Below are 20,955 nucleotides of genomic sequence, written 5' to 3' on the forward strand. Positions count from 1 at the left end.
GCTTTGCTGATGTGTCTTGACATAGCTCAAGTTTTTATTTTGGTGAAGTCCAATTTATCAGTTTTTTTTGTTGCCTGTGTCTTTGGTGTCATATCCAAGAAATCATTACCAAATCTAGTGTTGTAAAACTTTGGCCTTAAGTTTTCTTTTAAAAAGTTTATGGTTTTAGCTTTTACATTTAGGTTTTTGATCCATATTGAGTTGTTTTGTATATATTAGTAAGGTCCACTTTCATTCTTTGTTTATCCAGTTTTGCCAGCACCATTTGTTGAAAACACTGTCCTTTCCTCATTGAATGTTAAACTCTCTTGTTGAAGAGCATTAGACTGTATATGTGAGGGTTTGTTTCTGGCCTTTCTATTTCATTCTGGTAGTATGTATGTCTGTCTGTGCCAGTACCACACTGATTTGATGACTGTAGCTTTGGAGTAAGTTAATGTTAGATTAGCTCTTGAAGCTAATGTTTTGTACATTTATATTTTGAGGTTTAGTTATATGTATATGCTGTTGTGAAAATAAATTCATTTAACTTTTCTGTGTCTTGATTGTGGAGGTGTTTACACAACAGGTTAGCTTTTCAAAAACATAGAATAGTACACCATAGTGAATTTTACTGTACTTAAAAAGTAAAAAACTGGTAAAAGGTTTATTCAGATTTTTTTTTTTTTTTTTTTTTTTTGCAGCATTGTCTATCTAGATAGAGATAGTGAAAAACATGAAAGTACTATCCTTTCTGCTTTCCAGCCCAGGTCTTTGTTTTTGTCTTGAGTGACTATGATACCACTCTTTAATTTGTAAAGGAATTTTGAATATACTGTGATATTGGAGGATTTAAATCTTATTAAACAATGTTCTCTTAAGAAAAAATGTTAACTGTATCAGGCATTTGTGAGAATCTCACAGAGCAAACATTTGCCCAGATGTCACTGTGTCTGTTTCCAGACCTTGAGGGTGTTATTAGTGAAGTGTTGTGGTAGGCTTGGTCCCCTTGTTGTGGAGAAGTGGATAGTCTGGTTTGACTTGCCATTATCTCATGTGGTTTGTTCACTTGCAAGAGCACTGTGCTAAATCTATCCAATACTGAAAGTTTAAAGTGTGCAGAAATAACCATGATTTAGAGTAAAGCTTCAATATTGTCTTTGTTGCAACCTCTGAATGACCATTATTTATTCTTTACTTTTTTATAACTATCAAACATTTTTTATCTCCATGCCCCAACCCTATTTCTAATGGAGCTTGAAATTAATAAGCATTTCTATTTATTTTTTGATAGATTGTCATCTATTAGCCCCACTTTGTGATTAGGATTTAATTTGTGCTTTTTCATTGGCTACAAGTTTGGAGTAATACATATCATGTAAATGTAGTTTGAAAGGCAACTTTGAGTGTTATTCTATATATTTGAAGCAAAGATTTGATTATTTGGAGCAAGTATTGTATGAGTAGTGTCATTTGGGTTTTTAAAAAATTTATCAGGTTCATGTTTCCATTGTAAAAGATGAGAGGGTGTTATTGTGGAAATTATTGTAATTTGCATCTGAAAAAATACTTTTAGAAGACTTGAAGACTTTACTGAAGAAAAAATTGTTTTAAATTAGAAAAAATACTTATTTTTGTAATGAGTAATTTAGTACACTTAAGTCTTACTGTTAAATAACTGGATTTATTCCTTAATTACTAACTTAGACAAGTTCTTTCATGAATTTCCGATTCTAGTTTATTATAGGGATACAAACTGGATTTGCCTTATTTCTTGTTCTGAGATTGCATTTTTAAATATTGTCATAAATAAGTGTACTATCAATTTTATCTTGAAAAGATTTTATTAATATGGTTTATATTAGTGTTTGAGAGGTGATTTTGAAGATATGAGTTGGAAAGCCTGGTTCATGTTATCATATCGGTTTATAAGATTACATAATCTTACAGGTTTATTAACTAGGTTAGACTGCAGAGTGTTCTTGAAACTGGAAGTGCTGTCATAACTCAGAAAATGCACTCAAGGTGGTCCATTTCAAGTGACATGAAGGATAGGCGCTTTTGCTTATAGTCCATTTGCCCTGTGCAACTCAGATACATGATTTCTTTCTAAGTATTGTTACTATTCTTTCATGGTATGTTGAATATTCATTATGTTAAATATTTCAATATTAATCCAGACTTTTAATCTTAGTTTGTGAAAAATGATAGTACATTGAATAAGGCAGAAGCTGTGAAAGGGTAAGTTACTATTACTGATGAGTCAGTGTTCTTTGGGTTTTCTATTCCTGGGGAATCTCTAAATTGGTAAAGGCTTCCTGTAATCATCTGTTATCATTTTCTTACTTCCTTGGACCTGGGGGGGAGGTTATCATTTTCTCAGAAAAACTCCGGATTGACTTTGAAGTGTATCTTTAGAAACCTGTCATTTTGCAGAGAAGTGGCTAAGTGAAATGTGAATTTGATCCCATGGGAGAAGGAGGGAAAATCCAAGGAAATCCTTGAGAGAAATTTAAGCTTGTTTGGGGTCATTCAGATGAGTGGAAGATGTGGTATTTTCTAGATCTCTTTATTGAGGCAGGTCTAAGACAATATTTAATTTGCTATATCAGTTGCAACGGGAAGGGTTTAGTTAAATATTATAAAAGCCTGCCTTTCAAAGCGGGTGCTGGATAAGAGATGTTAAGGATGTTTAAATCACCATTGCTAGCTTCAAGAAGTTTACACGCTTCCTTTTATTAGCTAAAGGGATTATGCTAAAGTATTACTAATATCACTGATAGGTAAGAATTAGCAGTCTATACCCATTTGTGCTCATTTCTTTATTTCTTTTTGCATGTATCGGTGTTGCTTGATGAAGCCAAAAACAGAGCCAATTCAGTTAAACATTAGTAGAATGTTTGCAGATGAAAGTTGTGCTCAATAGAGCCATGGTCTCTGCTCAGAGGAGTTCATAGTTTGATGGGAGACAGACAGTGATGAAGTGTGGTGTGGCCAGACGTGGTTCTTGTCAAGTGCTAGGCTAACTCAGAAAAGAGAGAACAAGTTCTGGGGAATCAGGACATTTGTGTGAGTCTTGAACACAAATGAAAATGTGTGGCTCTGGGTGAAGGAAGGGGTTGTCTAAAGGTCTGGACACATGCAGGTGCACTGTAGGAGCTTCGTGGTGTAGAGGCAGGTGACGAGGCTCACAGGCTAGTGCAGTTCAGGTTTGTTTGCAGGAGTTTTGGTCTCATTCTGTCTGTGGTGGGGAAGAATTCTCAGGGAGAATGCTTGGAAATGAGACTTCTAGATATCTAAATTAGGACCTAAGCCATAATGGTTAGGAGAGTGAGATATTTATTGAGGTGTAGAGGAGGGTGAGGGAAGAGGTGGAAAGAGGGCCCTACAGTCACCCTATGAGGGACCTGGTTCAGTGGAGATAGGTTAGCAAAGATGAGCAGGCCACAGAAGATGGTTGGTTTGGGGGCCTGTGGAGTTTGGGGAACTCAGTTCAGCAGTTGTATGCATGGAGAAGGCCTTTAGATTGCAGACATGATGCTCTGACCGTGAAGGCATTTGGTGGCCATTTTAGGCTTTCACTGTGTTAATGGTAGAGGTGGTGGTTGCTCCTTTTTTTGGTGTGGGGGAGGATGGCTTCAGGATTATTTCAGCAACTTTTTTCTTTTTTTAAATTTTTAAAAAAATTTTTAAATATTTATTTATTTATATAAGCACTGGGTACAGTCAGAAGCACAGGAGGGTGAGAGAATTCACCAGAGCCAGAGCGGGGAGCAGAGCAGGCAGAAGGACCAAAGTACACTGCTGAGGGGAGCAGCGGGCGGCAGGAGAGGTCTGCGCGCCATGTGGGACCCTCCTCCGGTGGCCGGGGAGCAGCCGGGGATTGAACCGTGTTGCAGAGGCTGCGGGCAGCTTTGCAACCCAGCGCTCAACCGCTGCGCCACCGGAAGGCCCCTATTCCAGCAACTTGCAGACAGTAAGAACAGAGTGTAGGTTCTTGGCTGCAGCACCAAGGGCTCCTTTTCTTTGTAGAATCGCCATGGTATCTGGGACCCTGGATACATATCCTGAAAACTGGAGGGGCTTCAAGGCTCTCATTGCCACTTTGTATAATGGGGTTCAGGTCCGTATGTTCTCCACACCACCTCACTTCCATTATGGCCAAACCAACCACACCCCAGAATTTCTCCGAAAATTTCCTGCCAGCAGGTTTCCAACATTTGACAAGAATGATGGATTCTTTGTTGAAGAGCAGTGCCATCGCCTACTATATGAGCAATGAGGAGCTTAGGGGAAGTATTCCAGAGGCAGCTGCCCAAGTGGGATAGTGGGTGAACTTTGTTTATCATAGTGCCCCTTGCCGAAGTACCTGGGTCTTCCCCACCTTGGGCATCATGCACTATAATAAGCAGCCACAGAAAATGCAAGAGGTGAGGTGAATCCTGAGGTTGCTGGACGCTCGCTGAAGCCAAGGACTTTTCTGGTGGGCTAGTGGGTGACGTTGGCTGACATCACAGTTGTCTGCACCCTCTTGTGCTCTATAAATAGGTCCTGTTCTGCCAAGTTCGTTCTGCTGGGCCTTTCCCAGTACCAACTGCTGGTTTCTCAACTGCATTAGCCAGCCCCAGTTCTAGGCTTTCTCGGGGGAGGTGAAATTCTCTTTAGCATCAAAGTCCAGTTTGATGTTAAAAAGTTGGTAGAGAATCAGCCTATAAAAGACACTCCACAGCAGCTCCATTTCTGGAGTCTGAGACTTCCAAGGTTAATAGTGTCTCTGCCGAGTGCAGGCTGGCAGGCGAACTACGAGACATTATACATGGCGGAAACTGGGTCCTGGCAGTGAGAAGACCCAGATGCTGCTTCCAGAGTACTTTTCTTGAAGAGGAGCCTTCCAGCATGTGGGCAAAGCCTTCAGTCAGGGCAAGATCTTTAAGTGAACATATCTTTTTGCCTAGGTGCCTGCACCTCATCTGCCTTTTAGGGAGATGGAGGTCATTAGGATATTGAACATGGGGGAGGGGGGCAAGAATTAAATGCATCCAAAATTTTTTTTTTTAACTTTTTTTTTTTTTTAAAGATTTATTTATTCAAGCACTGGGTACAGTCAGAAGAGTGGGAGGGTGAGAGAATTCACCAGAGCCAGAGCAGGGATGAGAACAGGCCGACTGACGAAATACACTGCTGAGGGGAGCAGCGGGCATGGCAGGAGAGGTCTGTTGCACCATGTGGGACCCTCGCCGGTGCTGGGGATTGAACCGGCACTGCAGAGGCTTTGGGCAGCTTCGCAGCCCAGTGCTCAACCACTGCGCCACCAGGGGAGGCCCCAAAATTATTTTTAAGTTAGCAAGGCTTAAGTCCAAACTTCTAATGTCTTTTTAATTATTTTGGTTCGCTTTTGTTGCTTCACTATCCTTCCTCTTTTTACTTTCACAAAACACTTTTGTGATTCTTGGAAAGTACAAAGATCTCTAGTGCAGTTGTTCCTTTGTACAACCTGAAACACCCACCTTCACCACCAGTCAGACCCTCCCTGAGTACTCCCTGTCCAGAGGAGGACCCCTTCTCTGTGCTCCTCGTGTGCACCAATGGAGCACTTAACAATTGTATACTTTTTATTGTATTATAACTTTTCCAGTTTAGTCTGTAAGCATTTTTTTATCCACCTTTTCTTTTCCTTTTGAAACGTACAGAAAGGTTGAGAGTACTATAGCGAATACTTGATTTATCATTTCACCTAGGTTACCAATTATTAACTTTTTTGTTGTTCAATTATTCTATATAAACTTATTTCTGAGCCATTTGAAACTGAACTGCAGACATTAAGGTACTTCACCCTTAAGTTTTCCAGTACGTATCTCCTAAGAATGAGCTTATATAACATAAGAAATTATACATTAATAAAGTAACATATAACTTGATTTAAAGGGTGCTTCAAGAACCAGTATTGTTAGTGGGCAGACTGAGGGGTACCTTGGGACCCCCAAACTTGGACACAAAAGGAATTCTGTCATTGGACACATGAAAATAAAGTATACTCTTAGTGTGAAAGATCTTTAATAGGATTAGTGTGCATGTAGAGAAAGGAGAGGAAAGGATAATAGTTTCCCCAAAACATCCGAAGTCACCCATCCCCTTGTGGGTAAATGCACAGCCAAACAGGGTTGGCCCCAAGCCAGGGCCATGGAGGCCTGAAATCTTATACACGTCTAAGGCACCTTCTGGTGGGGAACCATAGGAAAGGGGCAAAAGGGGCCAGGCAAGTCTGGGACAAAAGAAGCAAAATCAAAGTACAAATCAAGGTAATGGCTGCCATTGTCAGCCTCCCCATGTGTATCTCACCCACATGTGTCTTCTAAGTGTCTACTTTTCTTGATTCCATGTGTCTTCTTCATATCCAAGTCTCTGAACCTTAGTGCAAATCCAAAGATGAGAAGCAAGTGGTGCCTTTCTCCATGTATCTCCCTTCCTGTTTTATATCTTTCCCTGACCCCTCAGCTCTGTCCCTCATTAGGTGGGGGAGGGAGTATGGAACCTCCTTTTTAATGGCGTTGCCTCTGTTAGAGTATCAAGTCTTGGGGACTTGTGAGAATGCAGACTCCTACAGTCTACACTAGATCTAAGGAAACAAAGTTTGCCTTTTAACAAGATTCTCAGAAATTCTGATCTCTTGTGCAGTTCATATTCATATTAAGTTCCTCCAGTTGTCACAGTGATAGTCTATAGTTACAGATATTCTATAGTTACAGTTAGTCTATAGTTACAGAAATCAATAAAAGATCACATACTACATTTGGTTCTCGTGTCTTTTGTTTTTATTTTTTAAAGATTATTTTTATACAAGAACCAGGGTACAGGCCAGATGTGCGGGAGGGGTGAGAGGATTCACCAGAGACAGAGCGGGGAGCAGAACAGGCAGACTGATGAAACACACTGCTGAGGGGAGCAGCGGGTGAGACAGGAGAGGTCTGCTGCGCCATATGGTACTCTCGCCGGCTGGCCGGGATTGAACCCACGTTGCAGAGGCTACAGCTTCACAGTGCGGCGCTCAAGTGCCTGTGCCACCAGGGAGGCCCCTCATGTCTTTTTAGTTTTGATTTCTAGTGTGTTTTCCCCCCTTTCTATGATACTGACACTTTTGAGGAATTGAGGCCAGTTTGGTAGATGTTTTACCACTTGAATTTGATTGTTGCCACTTTTGACAAGAATATTACATGTATTATGATGTATTTTTCGGGGTCCTGCAGCAGTTGTCTGCTTGTTCCACTGGTGGTGGTGCTGTTTAAATCCTTGATTAAGTGTCATCTATCAGATTTCTTCATTGTAAAGATAAGTGTTTTCTTTTGTATTTAATAATTACTGTGATGATATAGTAGGGATTTCTAAATGAGTCTGCATCCCTGGTACCTAGCAGGATACCAGGACATGATGACTGGTTAGTCTTTGATGAATGAATGACAAAATAGGTCATCTAAGGTTTACACTACAACACAAGTTTTAGATATAATTCTTTCTTGTTTTCTGTCTTAGATTGGGTAATTTTCTCAACTCTAGTCAAGGTCATTCATCTTTTCTTCTGCCTTTCTGAGGAAAGTACAGTCCTCTTCTTCCTGTGGGTCTCCTCAGCTGTGTGAAAAGTTTCTCTCCTTTTTAGTCCCATTGTTCTAAAACAAAAACCTCTTTTCCCTTTTGTCTCTCTCTTTTTTTTCTTGTGCCTTCACTCCAGATGCTGGTTTCATCTTCTTTGCTTTTCAGACCAGAGTCATCCAGTTTCTTTTTGAAACAAGGACTTCCTGTGCATCCATAATCAGTTGTCTGTTATGAGGACTTAGGGCAGCTTTCTATTAAACACTCTTCCATTGTTAATGGTTGCAACCACACTGGGATGAAGCTGAGTAAACTTACTGCAAACAGTCACTTCAGCAACTTGGGAGCTTTTTTGTTTCTGGTTTTTCCTTTCATCTCTCACCTCTTCTTCCTCTATGCTGTAGTCACTGGCTTCCCCTTTTTGGAAGTCCTGGGAGGTGCTGCCTTGTCAGTTACCTTTGCCTGGACTGCTCACTTGACAAGCTCTTCCTGAGTTGCAGATTTCAGCTCAAATGTTACCAAGACAGAAGGACCCTCAAGGGATCCTACCTAATTCTGTTACCATCACTGCTTAATTTTCTTCCTAGCATCATATCTTAATTTGTACACTTATTTATGGCCTTTCTACAGTGTGTATTTCATGAAGGGTTTTTTGGTCTTGTTCTGTGCTGTCTGGAATAATGTCTGTATGGACAAGGTACTCAGATATTTGTGGATTGAGTGGCTAAGTGGTTGAAGGTTTTTTCAGATTTTCCTTTGATTCTTTGCTTAGAAAAGGAATGTAGATACCATTTGGTGGGTATTATGTGTGTATCTCCTGAGGCTGCTGTAAGGCAGTTCTTTCATTCAATTCTGCTTTTTCCTTATTGCTTTGGTGTGCTCAAAAAAATCAGAAAAGAAAATGAGAGTAATGTTTTATTATCGTGTACATAATATTTAAAAATAATTATAATCATAACATAATAATCTTTAAAACATAGTAAAGATCTAGCAAAACATCCATTTTTCTCAGCTCCGTATTCCTGGAAGGACAGTGACAACTTCTGTATGTCATGTAAGTGCCTGGTATAAAATGTATTTGTATATGATTGATGAAATGCAAATGATGATTTATGTAATCAAATTACTCTAGCAGAAACTTTTTCGTCTTACTGTATTTTGACTCTCAGTTGTGTCCTAGGTTAAACATTTTTTTTTCAAAGTTAACTGTACTTGTGTTTAGGAAAAGATTGTACATTTTGGGGTAAACAAGTTTTCTTTTTATTTTACATGGACCACCTGTATTTTTATACCTCTCAATTTCTTACTCCTTCCCCTCATCTATTCCCCAAATCCTCAACTGATTTGCATATTAGTAGGTGACAGGTTTGGAGGATTTAGTAAAATAGGCAGGTTTTACCTTAAGTTTTAATTATAAGGGTTTCCTTGTTTTCTTTGACAGTTACCGAGAGATTTTAGATTCCAAGAGCTGTGTTAACTCTGTTTAATGCAGATGCAACCTGGCATGCCTGTGCTTGTGCTGAATATTCACAGTCCTATGTTTTGTGCAGTATGACAGTTAACAGTTACTGTGGATACTTTTAATTTCTAAAATTCCTGATTTGCATTTAAATGAACCATCCTAACATTGCATTAACTTAACCTTGCCATCAAAAAAAGAACTTGGCTTTGAGTAGCATGGTAAGGATATTCTAAAGCTTTGAAGCAGACACTTTTAAAAATGATGTGGCCATTCTGTTGTAAATGAACATTTAATATCTTTGGAGAAGGTGTGTAGCTCTTTGTACAAATGAGGCTGTTTGCCAACAGTCAGTCTGCTTGGTTTTGATGGGGTTGTACTTTTATTTTCTGCTTGTTGCTGCTTCTCCATTTCTTGCTCTAGTATAAAGATTGCTAGTCAAACACCTTTTCCCCTTTCTGAATTTATAGTGAACTTTTGCTTTATAGCCAGGACTGCTACTTATAAGGTAATGAAGACTGAATAACTACAGTTTAACTTTTTATTTACTTTCACTAAGCGTGATCCCTCCAGGAAAAACCTAAGGTTTCTGTAATTCATTAAGATTGGCTACCTCTAGTAGGTTATGTAATAGATCCTGTGAAGTAATGCTCTGTAAGTTAATTGGAAAACTAGAAACTGCCAAGAGTTTAAGTTATTTGTTTAGCTCCTCTAAACAATACTATTAATTGTAGAGAAGCAGAAGCTATGAGTAAGATTAAGCCAGGAGCTTTGTTTTGGTAGTATTGTAAATATTTTAAAATCGGGTTACATAAATTCAGTTCAACTAATACTGTATCTGCTGTGCAATAAAGCATCTTGCCAGCAATGTAAGGGGTATAAAGCATAAGCGTAGTTATCATCCTTAAACTTAAAACATAGCTTGGGAAGATCATAGACTAAACCTGTGAAAAATTTATGTTTAATCAAGTAATTCAGTGGCTAATGAGAGATAATATAAATGAAAGGAATACTAAAATTTCAAGGCCAGAAGAGCTTGGAACATAAATTCAGTTCCTCTCACTTCTAATATAAGAAACCTGAGGCTGTAGGAAGGTGAGGTGACTTGACCAAGGTCAGCGATAAGTTAGTGACAAAAGCTGGTAGTGCAAGCCATATTCTTTGCAGAGAATTTATTCTCCTCAGATTTTAATGCTTTACTTCTATTTTTTGAAATCCTTTTAGGTTTGGTCACCAAAAGCATAACTTGGCTCTGTAGTCTAGTTTAATAATGTTCGGTGTCACTCTTGGCAGGACTTTTGATTAAAGATGCCTCACAAGGCAGTCTACTTCCATTATGGTTATTGAAAGACTTGAAAACACACTGAATGGGGTTCTCAATTTTCAAGAGTCAGTATATTTCAAGTTTTTCAATGTAAGTGAGTGATTGAGTCCTTTGCCTTAACACCTTTATCTATCGGGAGTCTGGGTCTGGTGAATTTTTATGAGGACTGCTGGAGACCTCCTGAGAGACATTATTTAAGAGAATGTAGAGTCTGCAGTGTAGAACTTGAAGGGACTTTATGGGAGAATCTTTTTCAGAGGTTGAAAAGTGGTGACCAACAGGGCAAACAATACAAAAAGTTACATGAAGAAATGTTAATGTTTTGGTGTATATATCCAGACGTCTTGCATCCCTGAAGTTATACTTCTTTTTTTTTTTTTTTTTTTTTGTGGGACCCTCGCTGTCGGCCAGGGAATGAACCAGCGCTGCAGAGGCTGCGGGCAGTCCCGCAGCCCAACGCTCAACCGCTGCTCCACCAGGGGAAGCCCTATACTTTACATTTTTTTTGAATCTTCCTCCTATCATTGGTAATATGTGTTTTAGACACCTTTCCCAACTTGTATAATTTCCTTTTTTAAAAGATTTATTTTATTTGTGCATATAAGAACTGGGATATAGGCCAGAGGTGTGGGGGGAGTGGATAAGAGGATTCACCAGAAACAGAGTGGGGAGCAGCATAGGCAGATCTACTGAAATACACTGCTGAGGGCAGCAGCTGGCGAGACAGGAGAGGTCTGCTGTGCCATGTGGGTTAGCTCCCTGGCCAGTGTTTGAACTCATGCCTTAGTGACTGGAATAGCTTGATAGCGCTGAGATTTTAACCCCTGTGCTACCAGGGAGGCCCCCTCCTTTTTTTTTTTTTTTAAAGAAGAAATTTCTGATATACAAAGAAACTGAAGAATAAATTTGTGATCACCCATCCATGTATCCCCCACTTAGATTTAATAGTTAAGAGTATTTTTTCTGTAATACCTTGATAACTCTTATGTATTTTCACTTTTGTTCACCCATTTGAAATTTGCAGATATCTTGACATTTTACCCCTAAATATTTCAGCATGCATCTCCTAGAAAGTGATTTTATTCCTAGCCACAATTTTATTATCACAACTATGAAATTCCATAATATCTAATATTTATAAATATTAAATATTTGCCAACTTTCTTAAAAGTGTATCAGTAGCTTTGTTTCAAACCAGAGTCCAAACAAGCTAGATGTATTGCATTTGTTTATGTCTTGTGAATTTTTTTGTCAAGAATAGTTCTTCTACACCTTCCCTTCCCAAATAATGACTTTTTGAAGAGCTAATACCCATCCTCTTACAGGATGCTCTATATTCTCAATTTGTTTCCTTATGGTATTCAGCATGCTTCTCTGTCCCCTGAAATCTTGGAAATTCTAACACTTGAAATTCAGTCTAGGTTAGAGTTTTTTAACTTGCAGTGAATTTGTATTAGACAAATTTTGTCTTTGTTTTCACTACCGACAGGAATTTAGCACTTCTTCTGTTAGTAATGCAGAAAACAAATTAGTTCCCCCCCCCCCAATTGAGGTAACATTGTTTATAATACTATACATTTTAGGAGTATAGGTTTCTACCTCTCAAATGTATGTTACCATATCACCAAAGGGCCAGTGACCTGCCACCATAGTCCACTGGACACCCCCTCCCATTAATCCCACTTCCCTCTTCCTTTAGTCATCTCAATTCTGCAGCCAGAGTTGAAGACTTTGTTTTTGTTACCTGTCACCAGTAGGAATCTTACTGCTTTTCATATCTGTAATAATATGGTAAATTGAAAAAAGTGATATTTTCTTATTCCTTTGAGGAAGTTACCAGACTCTTTTCTGGATCTCGTTTAATGTGTTAATAAAGAAACAAGTGTAGGGCCTCCCCGGTGGCGCAGCGGTTGAGCGCTGGGTTGCGAAGCTGCCCGCAGCCTCTGCAGCGCCGGTTCCATCCCCGGCTGCTCCCTGGCCACTGGAGGAGGGTCCCACATGGTGCACAGACCTTTCCTGCCGCCCGCTGCTCCCCTCAGCAGTGTACTTCATCAGTCTGCCTGCTCTGCTCTCTGCTCTGACTCTGGTGAATTCTCTCACCCTCCCGCAGTTCTGACTGTATCCAATGCTTGTATAAAATAAATAAATAAATCTTAAAAAAGAAGAAACAAATGTATTACTGTATCACAATTTGTAAAGTATTTGGTAACTATATTTCAATGCATGTGTTTCTTTTGTAACACTTCTAATTATATATTATGCTTTTAAAAACATTCACTGAATGGTCTGTAGTTGTAATTACTGCCTAATTCAGAGACCACTAGCATAGCATATGTGGTTGTTGGGCATTTGAAGAGTAGGTTGTCTGAATTTAGATGCACCTTGAGTGTAAAACGTCATAGATTTCAAACACATAGTACTAATGTTAAAGACCACTAATAATTAAAAAGGCATTATATATTGAAATTTTTGATATATGTGTTTGCAATTAATGTCACAAGTTTCATTTTAGGTTTTTAATGTGGTTATCAGGGAAATTTAATTATGTAAGTGGCTTGCATTGTATGTCTATAGGACAAATTGGGTCTTAGGCTACCAGAGGGTTCCATGGCGTTGAAAATGGTTTAGAATTCCTGACTTGGAGGCTTCATTAGACTCTGGTTAAACATTTAAATTAATTTTGCTATTATATAACTAGCTTTGCTCAGTTTATAGTAACATGGAGAATCTTGAAAGACATAACACTTTTTCTTCAAGAATTCTTTATAAGGAATGTACAGTACTTAATATTTCATCATATTAGGAGGCATATATCAGATGTTTCATTATTAGCAATACTAAGTTTAGTTATTTAAGGGAGTGACCACTGGGTTTAAAATTGTAAAGGTACATCTTTCCCCCTCTGCCTACTTAGCAAGTGACTTTCAGGAGATATTTTGACATCTTACAGCTGTCCTGTTCCCCAGTAGTCTTTCACCTAATGTTTTTAGCATCCACTGATAATCCTTACGTGAATCAACTATTACAGAGGGGGTTGCAAAATGGTCATTTTCTAATTCTATTTCTACATTGATGGTAAGGAAATTCCTTCTCTGTCTACTTTATTTTTTTTTTAAGATTTATTTATACAAGAACCGGGGCACAAGCCAGATGCGCAGGAGGGTGAGAGGATTCACCAGAGACAGAGCCGGGAACAGAACAGGCAGACCGACGAAATACATTGCTGAGGGGAGCAGTGGGTGTGACAGGAGAGGTCTGCTGGCCATTTGGGTTGCTCCGAGGCCAGTGGGGATCGAACTGGCACTGCAGAGGCTATGGACAGCTTCACAGTGCTGCGCTAAACCGCCTGCGCCACCAGAGAGGCCCTCTGTCTACTTTCTTTTGAGGATCCCTTTGGTCATAGACTGTCTGTCTCAGTTACAGGGCAGTTACAGTTAATCATTCTTTTTTTTTTTTAAACTATTTCTTTTAAAAGATTTATTTATTTATTACACAAGCACTGGGTACAGTCAGGAGCGTGGGAGGGCGAGAGGATTCACCAGAGACAGAGTGGGGAACAGAACAGGCAGACTGATGAAACACACTGCTGAGGCGAGCAACAGGCGCAGCAGGAGAAAGTCTGCGCGCCATGTGGGACCCTCGCTGGCAGCCGGGGATTGAACCAGCGCTGCAGAGGCTGCAGGCACCTTTGCAGCCCAGCGCTGAACCGCTGCGCCACCAGGGGAGGCCCATAGAGTTAACCATTCTTAATGATACTAAAGTTGTGGTAAATTTCACATATTTTTAATTTGATCTTGTTAGTCTTTATGTCTGAACTTCCTTTCTATATAATAGGGTATTTCACACCTAAGTGTAAAGCTTTTCTTTTGTGGGGGGGAGGAGTGGGAAGCTTTGTTTCTTCCCTTCAATAGTAAAAAAGACCTGAGCAGTGAAAATGTCTTCCCCCCTACATATTAACACATTTGTCTTTTACGAGCTATACAGTATCCCATTGTGTGGTGGTTATGTGAGTTATTCAATGATGTGTTGTTTGAAATTTAGGTAAACATTTTTTTATTGTTTACAGAACTTGTGAACCTAAACGTATGCACGTTTTTTGCATAAACCTTAATTTTTGTTGTAGAATAATACTCTAGATGTAGAATTGCTGGGTTATAAGGCTGTACTCTTTTAAATGTCTATCAAAGGGTTGTTGCCTAGAAAGTTTGTTAGTGTTACCTCTATACATACCTCTACTGTCTTGCGTTTTTTCTTTAATCTTTAAGGCATTACTTCTAAAAAGAAACACTAACAGCTGTATATTCATTGAAGTCCTTCCCTTTGTCTTGAAGTATCCATCTAATGGAAGTTTACCTTGACAGTGATACAGTGATATTTGACTAAGTGCAATTTGATAATTCTTCTGGCTATGAGTAGTAACAACTGTAGGTGCAGGGGGCAGCAGACTTAAACATAGTTATGTTTTAGTAGAATATGATAAGATGTTCTCAGAGAAGCCATCAAAAAAAAAAAAAAGGAGAGGTATGCTTTTTAGATTACACTGTACTATAAATGTTGTGGAGCAAAAAAAAAAAAAGGGGGCACTTCACTATTCAGCTTTTCATCCTACTTCTTAGTTGGTGTGGAAAGTGAAGTAGGACTATCTTTGTGCCAGAGAAACCCAAAGAGAAAAACTGTATTTGGGAATGCCCTCTTATAGTACCACTAAAGTTTGTAAACTTGATATTTTAAGTATAAGAGGTTCTAAGAGTTACTGGGCTCTCCTGTGCTGGCTGGTAAGATTTTTTAACCCCCAACTTGTGGTGAATGTGGCTTTCCTGTTGTAAAAGTCTTTAAGCAGGAGTTTTGTTACATATTACATTTTTCTGCTTGATGTTTTTCTGACTTTGGCTTTTCATCTCTCTTTCAGAAAAATGACTGCTGTCCACGCAGGCAACATAAATTTTAAATGGGACCCCAAAAGTCTAGAGATCAGGACTTTGGCGGTTGAAAGACTGTTGGAACCTCTTGTGACACAGGTAAAAATTTGAAAACCAATACATAATTGCAACATGGTTACATAGTAATAGGACTGGATAACAAATACAGAGCAAGATTGGCTCTTTACTTCAAATATTTAGTTTGAATGATTGAGTTTAGATAGGTAGTACTCACATGATTTGGCTCCACTAATGATTAAGCATTGATGCATGGGTTCATTTAACCAACATAGTAGCTGCCATTTTCTTCAGTCTTGTTGGAAATAACAGAGGTAGTACTATCTACTGCATTTTCCAATATTTGCACATTTGTGGACATTGCTTGGCTTCACTCTTCTTGGTAGGTATATCCAAGAAAGATCAGGATATGAGACCTTGACTGTAAAGTGTCTTCACCCTACTTAACATACTTTTCATTGTGAAGTTCAGTTAACAGGTAATTTATTTTGAGGTTGTAGGGGTTTGGTATGTTCTGTTACAAATACGAACTTCATAATGCAGTGACATTTTATTGTTAGCAGGTAGTTCTGTACTTTTAGTGTTTGCGTAGTTTGCTAGCATACATGGGGGGGAACCAGATAGATATGTTATCTTTGTAAATGCCATTCCAACCCATAAACTAGTATTGTGTATATATTATGTAAACGTGCACACACATACATATTTAAATATACTGTGTAGGAATAGGATTCAGGAATATTTTCTTTCTTAGACCCCCACTACTATAGCCCTGGAGGGAGGTCTTTTATGTGGCAAATTATACTAATAACACATTTTTGGTCACTTTCAAGCTACCAATAATCTGGTTGTAAATGTATTAATAATGGTTAATGTGCTAGGACTTAAAACACCATCACAGCTACTTTAGGCCATTGTTCCTTTCTTAATAAGGGCCTTTACTAATTAATCGCTGAGATTTGTGTGAATAAACTGTGAAAAGATTTCAAAAGCAAACTATCTTAAATTATTTTGCCAAGTGGCAAAATGTGACCTCCAGATAAAGTTAAGTTCCTGTTCTCTTTCTGCATATTCTTGATGACATATAGCAGAAAAGGCTAAGTTGTTTCTAATCAGTTTTTGATTTCTGAAATGAAAAAATACAACTAATAGGTTTGAATAATTAAAATATTTGTTACATTTCTTATCCATTGAGATAACTAAATTATTTTGCTGTATGTCTTAAATATGGAGGGAGTTGTATGGGTTTTTGTTAATGCTTACTGAAATCTCATAAATGTGATCATTTGGTTATAAATTTTTTTTTCTGTCTTTAACACTGTTAGTTTTTCTGTTTTCATTTTAATTGACTGCGGTTTAATTTTTCAAAATGAAACCTCTAGGTTACAACTCTGGTAAACACCAACAGTAAGGGGCCCTCTAATAAGAAGAGAGGTCGTTCTAAGAAGGCCCATGTTTTGGCAGCATCTGTTGAACAAGCAACAGAGAATTTCTTGGACAAGGGGGATAAAATTGCAAAGGAGAGTCAGTTTCTCAAGGAGGAGCTTCTTGCCGCTGTAGAAGATGTTCGAAAACAAGGTAGGTTAATATTTTATACAGAGAAAGGCAGATGTTTCTGGAAAATTAATCTGTGATGGAACCTTTTGTAATCAGTGATCCCATTCGTATATGCTTGCCTTTTGCTCATTTGTACAAGCTTAAATTTTAATCAGGAGAAATACTAGAGGAGGAGCATCTTTTTTTTTTTTTTTTGGTCACATTTTATTCATTTGCTGTATGTTCACATAATTTTAATTTTGGAAGTATAGCTTCACACCTCAACATGCATACATGCTTCACTTCCCCTCCACCAAAGCTCCCATGCCAGCACACTCTGACATTACCCCTCTGCTGCTTTTCTGGTAACTACCATATTTTTTACAGAGTCTGAAAATTATTTTTGTTGTGTTTTGCCAGTTTGTTTTCTTGGGATTTATATTCCAATGATGTGTGAAGCCATCCAGTAATTGTCTTTTAATTTCTGATTGACTTCTTTTAGCATAATCACCTCAAGTTCCATCTGTATTTTCTCTAAAGGCACAATTTCATCTTTTTTTTTTTTTTTAAGATTTATTTATTTATTTATACAAGTACTGGGTACAGTCAGACGCGCGGGAGGGTGAGAGAATTCACCAGAGCCAGAGCGGGGAGCAGAGCAGGCAGAAGGACCAAAGCACACAGCTGAGGGGAGCAGCGGGCGGCAGGAGAGGTCTGCGCGCCATGTGGGACTCTCCTCCGGTGGCCAGGGAGCAGCCGGGGATCGAACCAGTGCCGTGGAGGCTGTGGGCAGCTTCGCAACCCAGCGCTCAACCGCTGCGCCACCAGGGAGGCCCCAATTTCATGTTTTTAAAATAACTTTGAGTAGTATTCCGTTGAGTGTATATCCTACAATTTCTCTCCAGTTATGTCAGTGAACTTTTAAATTGATTCCATGCCTTGGCTAGTATGACTATGAACATTGGGGTTCATGTATCTTTTTGAATTAGTGTTTTCATATTGATGGGATAAATCTTGGAAGTGGTATTGCTGGAGAATATATGACATTTCCATTTTTAGTTTTTAATGGAATCTCCACCCTGCTTTCCATAGAGGCTGTACCAATTTGCATTCTTTCCAACAATATATAAGGATTCCTTTTCCCGCATATGCTCACTGACATTTATTTCTAGTCTTTTTTTTGTTGTTGTTAAAGATTTATTTATTTATACATACAAGAACTGGGGTACATGCCAGAGGGGGGTGTGTGTGATGGGGGTGGGGGTGAGAGGATTCACCAGAGAGAGTTGCAAGCAGAACAGGCAGATCTACTGAAATACACTGCTGAGGGAAGTAGCAGGCGAGACAGGAGAGGTCTTCTGCATCATGTGGGTTGCTCCCTGGCCAGCCAGGGATGCTGCAGTGGCTGCCAATAGCTTGATAGAGCTGTCTTTAACCCATGTGCCACCAGAGAGACCCCTGTTTCTACTCTTTTTGATATAGGCCATTCTCAGAAGTGTGAGATGTTACCTCTTCGTGATCTTGATTTTCCTTTCTCAAATAATAAGTGAAGTTGAACATTTTTTCATGTGTCTGTGAGCCATCTGTATGTCTTCTTTGAGGAAGTGTCTGCTAGGTATTTTGCTCATTTCTTGATTGGTTTTTTTTTTTGTTTTTGAGTTTTATGAATTATTTATGAATTTTAGAAATTAATCCCACAGGAACATCTTTTTTTTGGGAGAATTTGAATGCACTTATTTTGGGTGTTCTAGTAATAGTCTTGGAAATACTGTAATACAGTTTGATGGGGCAGAAGTTTACTTTCCATAGTCCTTGCTGAAGATACAGGGGTAATAAAATGGGAAAATATTTAGCCAGTCTGTAAATAACCTAGACGTGTCCCCATTCTGTCAGACTGGTATGTTAAATCAACCATGTATAGTTGCTGTTTTGAGTTTGAAATAAATTAAGTCTGGACTTAAAGGAATTATTTTTGAAACTCAGTTAATAAAAAGTGACATGATAAACCATAACTTACCAGTAGTTACTATTAGAAAAGCCATGGTCACTCTGATACTACACATATGAAAAGAGCACTTTATTTATTTATTTTCCTTTGAAATTTTATTAATATATTTTTTTACATCCTTCTTCATTTTTGTACAATGTATGCTTCCTCAACTCTCTTATAGTCCCATGAAATTCCCACCACCAGTTCACTTGTGTACCATCATCATAGTCCCTTCTGCTCTTCCCACCCCTGTTTTGACCGTACTCCCCTCTCCCCCCCTGTAGACTATCTCTCATTTATAGTTGCTTATTGATTTTGATACTTACTTTAATTCCTTTTTTTCCCCTGAGCCCTTATTTGGATACTCTACATTCCTCCTAAAAGTGAAACCATCTGGCTTATTTCTTTTCTTCCTTCTTTTTTAAAAAAAGATTTATTAATTTATTTATACAAGCACTGGGTACAGTCAGAAGCGCGGGAGGGTGAGAGAATTCACCGGAGCCAAAGTGGGGAGCAGAACAGGCAGAATGACGAAGTACACTGCTGAGGGAAGCAGCGGGTGGCAGGAGAGGTCTGTGCACCATGTGGGACCCTCGCCGGTGGCCGGGGATAGAACCGGCACTACAGAGGCTGCGGGCAGCTTCGCAGCCCAGCGCTCAACTGCTGTGCCACCAGGGGAGGCCCTCTTTTTGGCTTATTTCACTGAGCATGATCCCATCCCGCTCCATCCATGTTGCTTGCAAATGGCAAGAATTTATCTTTTTTGATTGCTGAGTAATATTCCATTGTGTATATGTACCACATCTTCTTGATCCAGTCATCTATTTTTGGGCATTTGGGTTGTTTCCATAGCTTACCTATTGTAAATGGTGCTGCTATAAACATAGGGGTGCAGGTGTTCTTTTGAATTAATGTTTATTTGTCCTTTGGGTAGATACCTAGGAGTAGAATTGTTGGATTATATGGAAGCTCCATTTTTAGCATTTTGAAGAACCTCCACACACCTTTTCAGTGTTTGGATCAGTTTGCACTCCCATCAGCAGTGTAGGAGAGTTCCTTTTTCTCTATATCCTCACCAACAATTGTTGCTAGTTTTTAAATATGTGCCATTCTCGCTGGTGTAAGGTGGTATTTTATTGTGGTTTTGATTTGCATTTCTTTTTTTTTTTAATTTTATAGAGGCATGTTTATTTATTTATTTGTTTGTTTGTTTGTTTGTTTTGTTTATACATGCACTGGGTACAGTCAGAAGCACGGGAGGGTAAGAGAATTCACCAGAGCCAGAGCGGGGAGCAGAGCAGGCAGAAGGACCGAAGTACACTGCTGAGGGGAGCAGCGGGTGGCAGGAGAGGTCTGCGCGCCATGTGGTTCCCTCCTCCGGTGGCCGGGGAGCAGCCGGGGATCGAACCGGCGCTGCAGAGGCCGCGGGCAGCTTCGCAACCCAGTGCTCAACTGCTGCGCCACAGGGGAGGCCCTTGATTTGCATTTCCCTGATTACGAGTGATATTGAACATTTTTTCATATGCCTGGTGGCCATTGCATTTCCCCTTTGGAGAAGTGTCTTTTTTTGACTAGGTTGTTTACTTTGTTTTTGTTGAGTTTCATCAGCTCTTTGTAGATCTTTGGGATCAGTCCCTTGTTATTAGTGTTGTGTGCAAAACTTTTCTCCCAATCAGTGAAGTGTCTCTTTGTTTTGGTTAATGTCTCTTTTGCTGTACAGAAGCTGAAAAGAGCACTTTAAATCTACAAGATTAACTTGTTGAAACCTGTAGTTTTGTGGTAATCTTTTGGTCTAGCTGGAGGAGTTAAAAAAAAGATGGAGATTTTTATAGCACTCTTTGAGTCAGCCTACAGGAACTGAGCCCCCACTCTGTGCAGGTGCTTCATTGGCCTTTGGAGAATCTCAGTTCATCTCTGATGGCTGACAGTATTTTGCATAGTCCACTGGAGTCATATATCATTTTCAGCCCTGTGGCAGTATTCAAAAATGGGTAATAATTAAATGGAGATGTTATCTCCAGTTGTGAATTTATGAAGTAAAAAACCTTGATTGGTAAAACATTTTTTTCTCGTATTTCAAACTGACAGAAAATATTCCTAATATTCTAAATAATAAGATTATTTAAATTTCATACTACTAGGTGGG

General features: G+C 39.1%; 1 protein-coding gene across 3 annotated transcripts in view; it reads left to right on the forward strand.

Moving 5' to 3' along the window:
• Positions 1–15,086: 15,086 nt before the first annotated feature.
• CTNNA1 (catenin alpha 1) overlaps positions 15,087–20,955 on the forward strand; it is a gene marked incomplete at its 3' end in the record, with an annotated part of 148,762 nt that continues 142,893 nt past the window's right edge. For all 3 annotated transcript variants that reach the window (XM_084251672.1, XM_084251673.1, XM_084251674.1), the window contains exons 1-2: positions 15,087–15,364; positions 16,666–16,861. In XM_084251672.1, the coding sequence (XP_084107798.1) occupies positions 15,260–15,364; positions 16,666–16,861 (301 nt within the window). In that variant the 5' untranslated portion in view covers positions 15,087–15,259. The remainder of the gene's footprint in view (positions 15,365–16,665; positions 16,862–20,955) is intronic.

This window comes from Talpa europaea, assembly GCF_964194135.1.
Source record: "Talpa europaea genome assembly, chromosome: 13".
Lineage (NCBI taxonomy): Eukaryota > Metazoa > Chordata > Mammalia > Eulipotyphla > Talpidae > Talpa > Talpa europaea.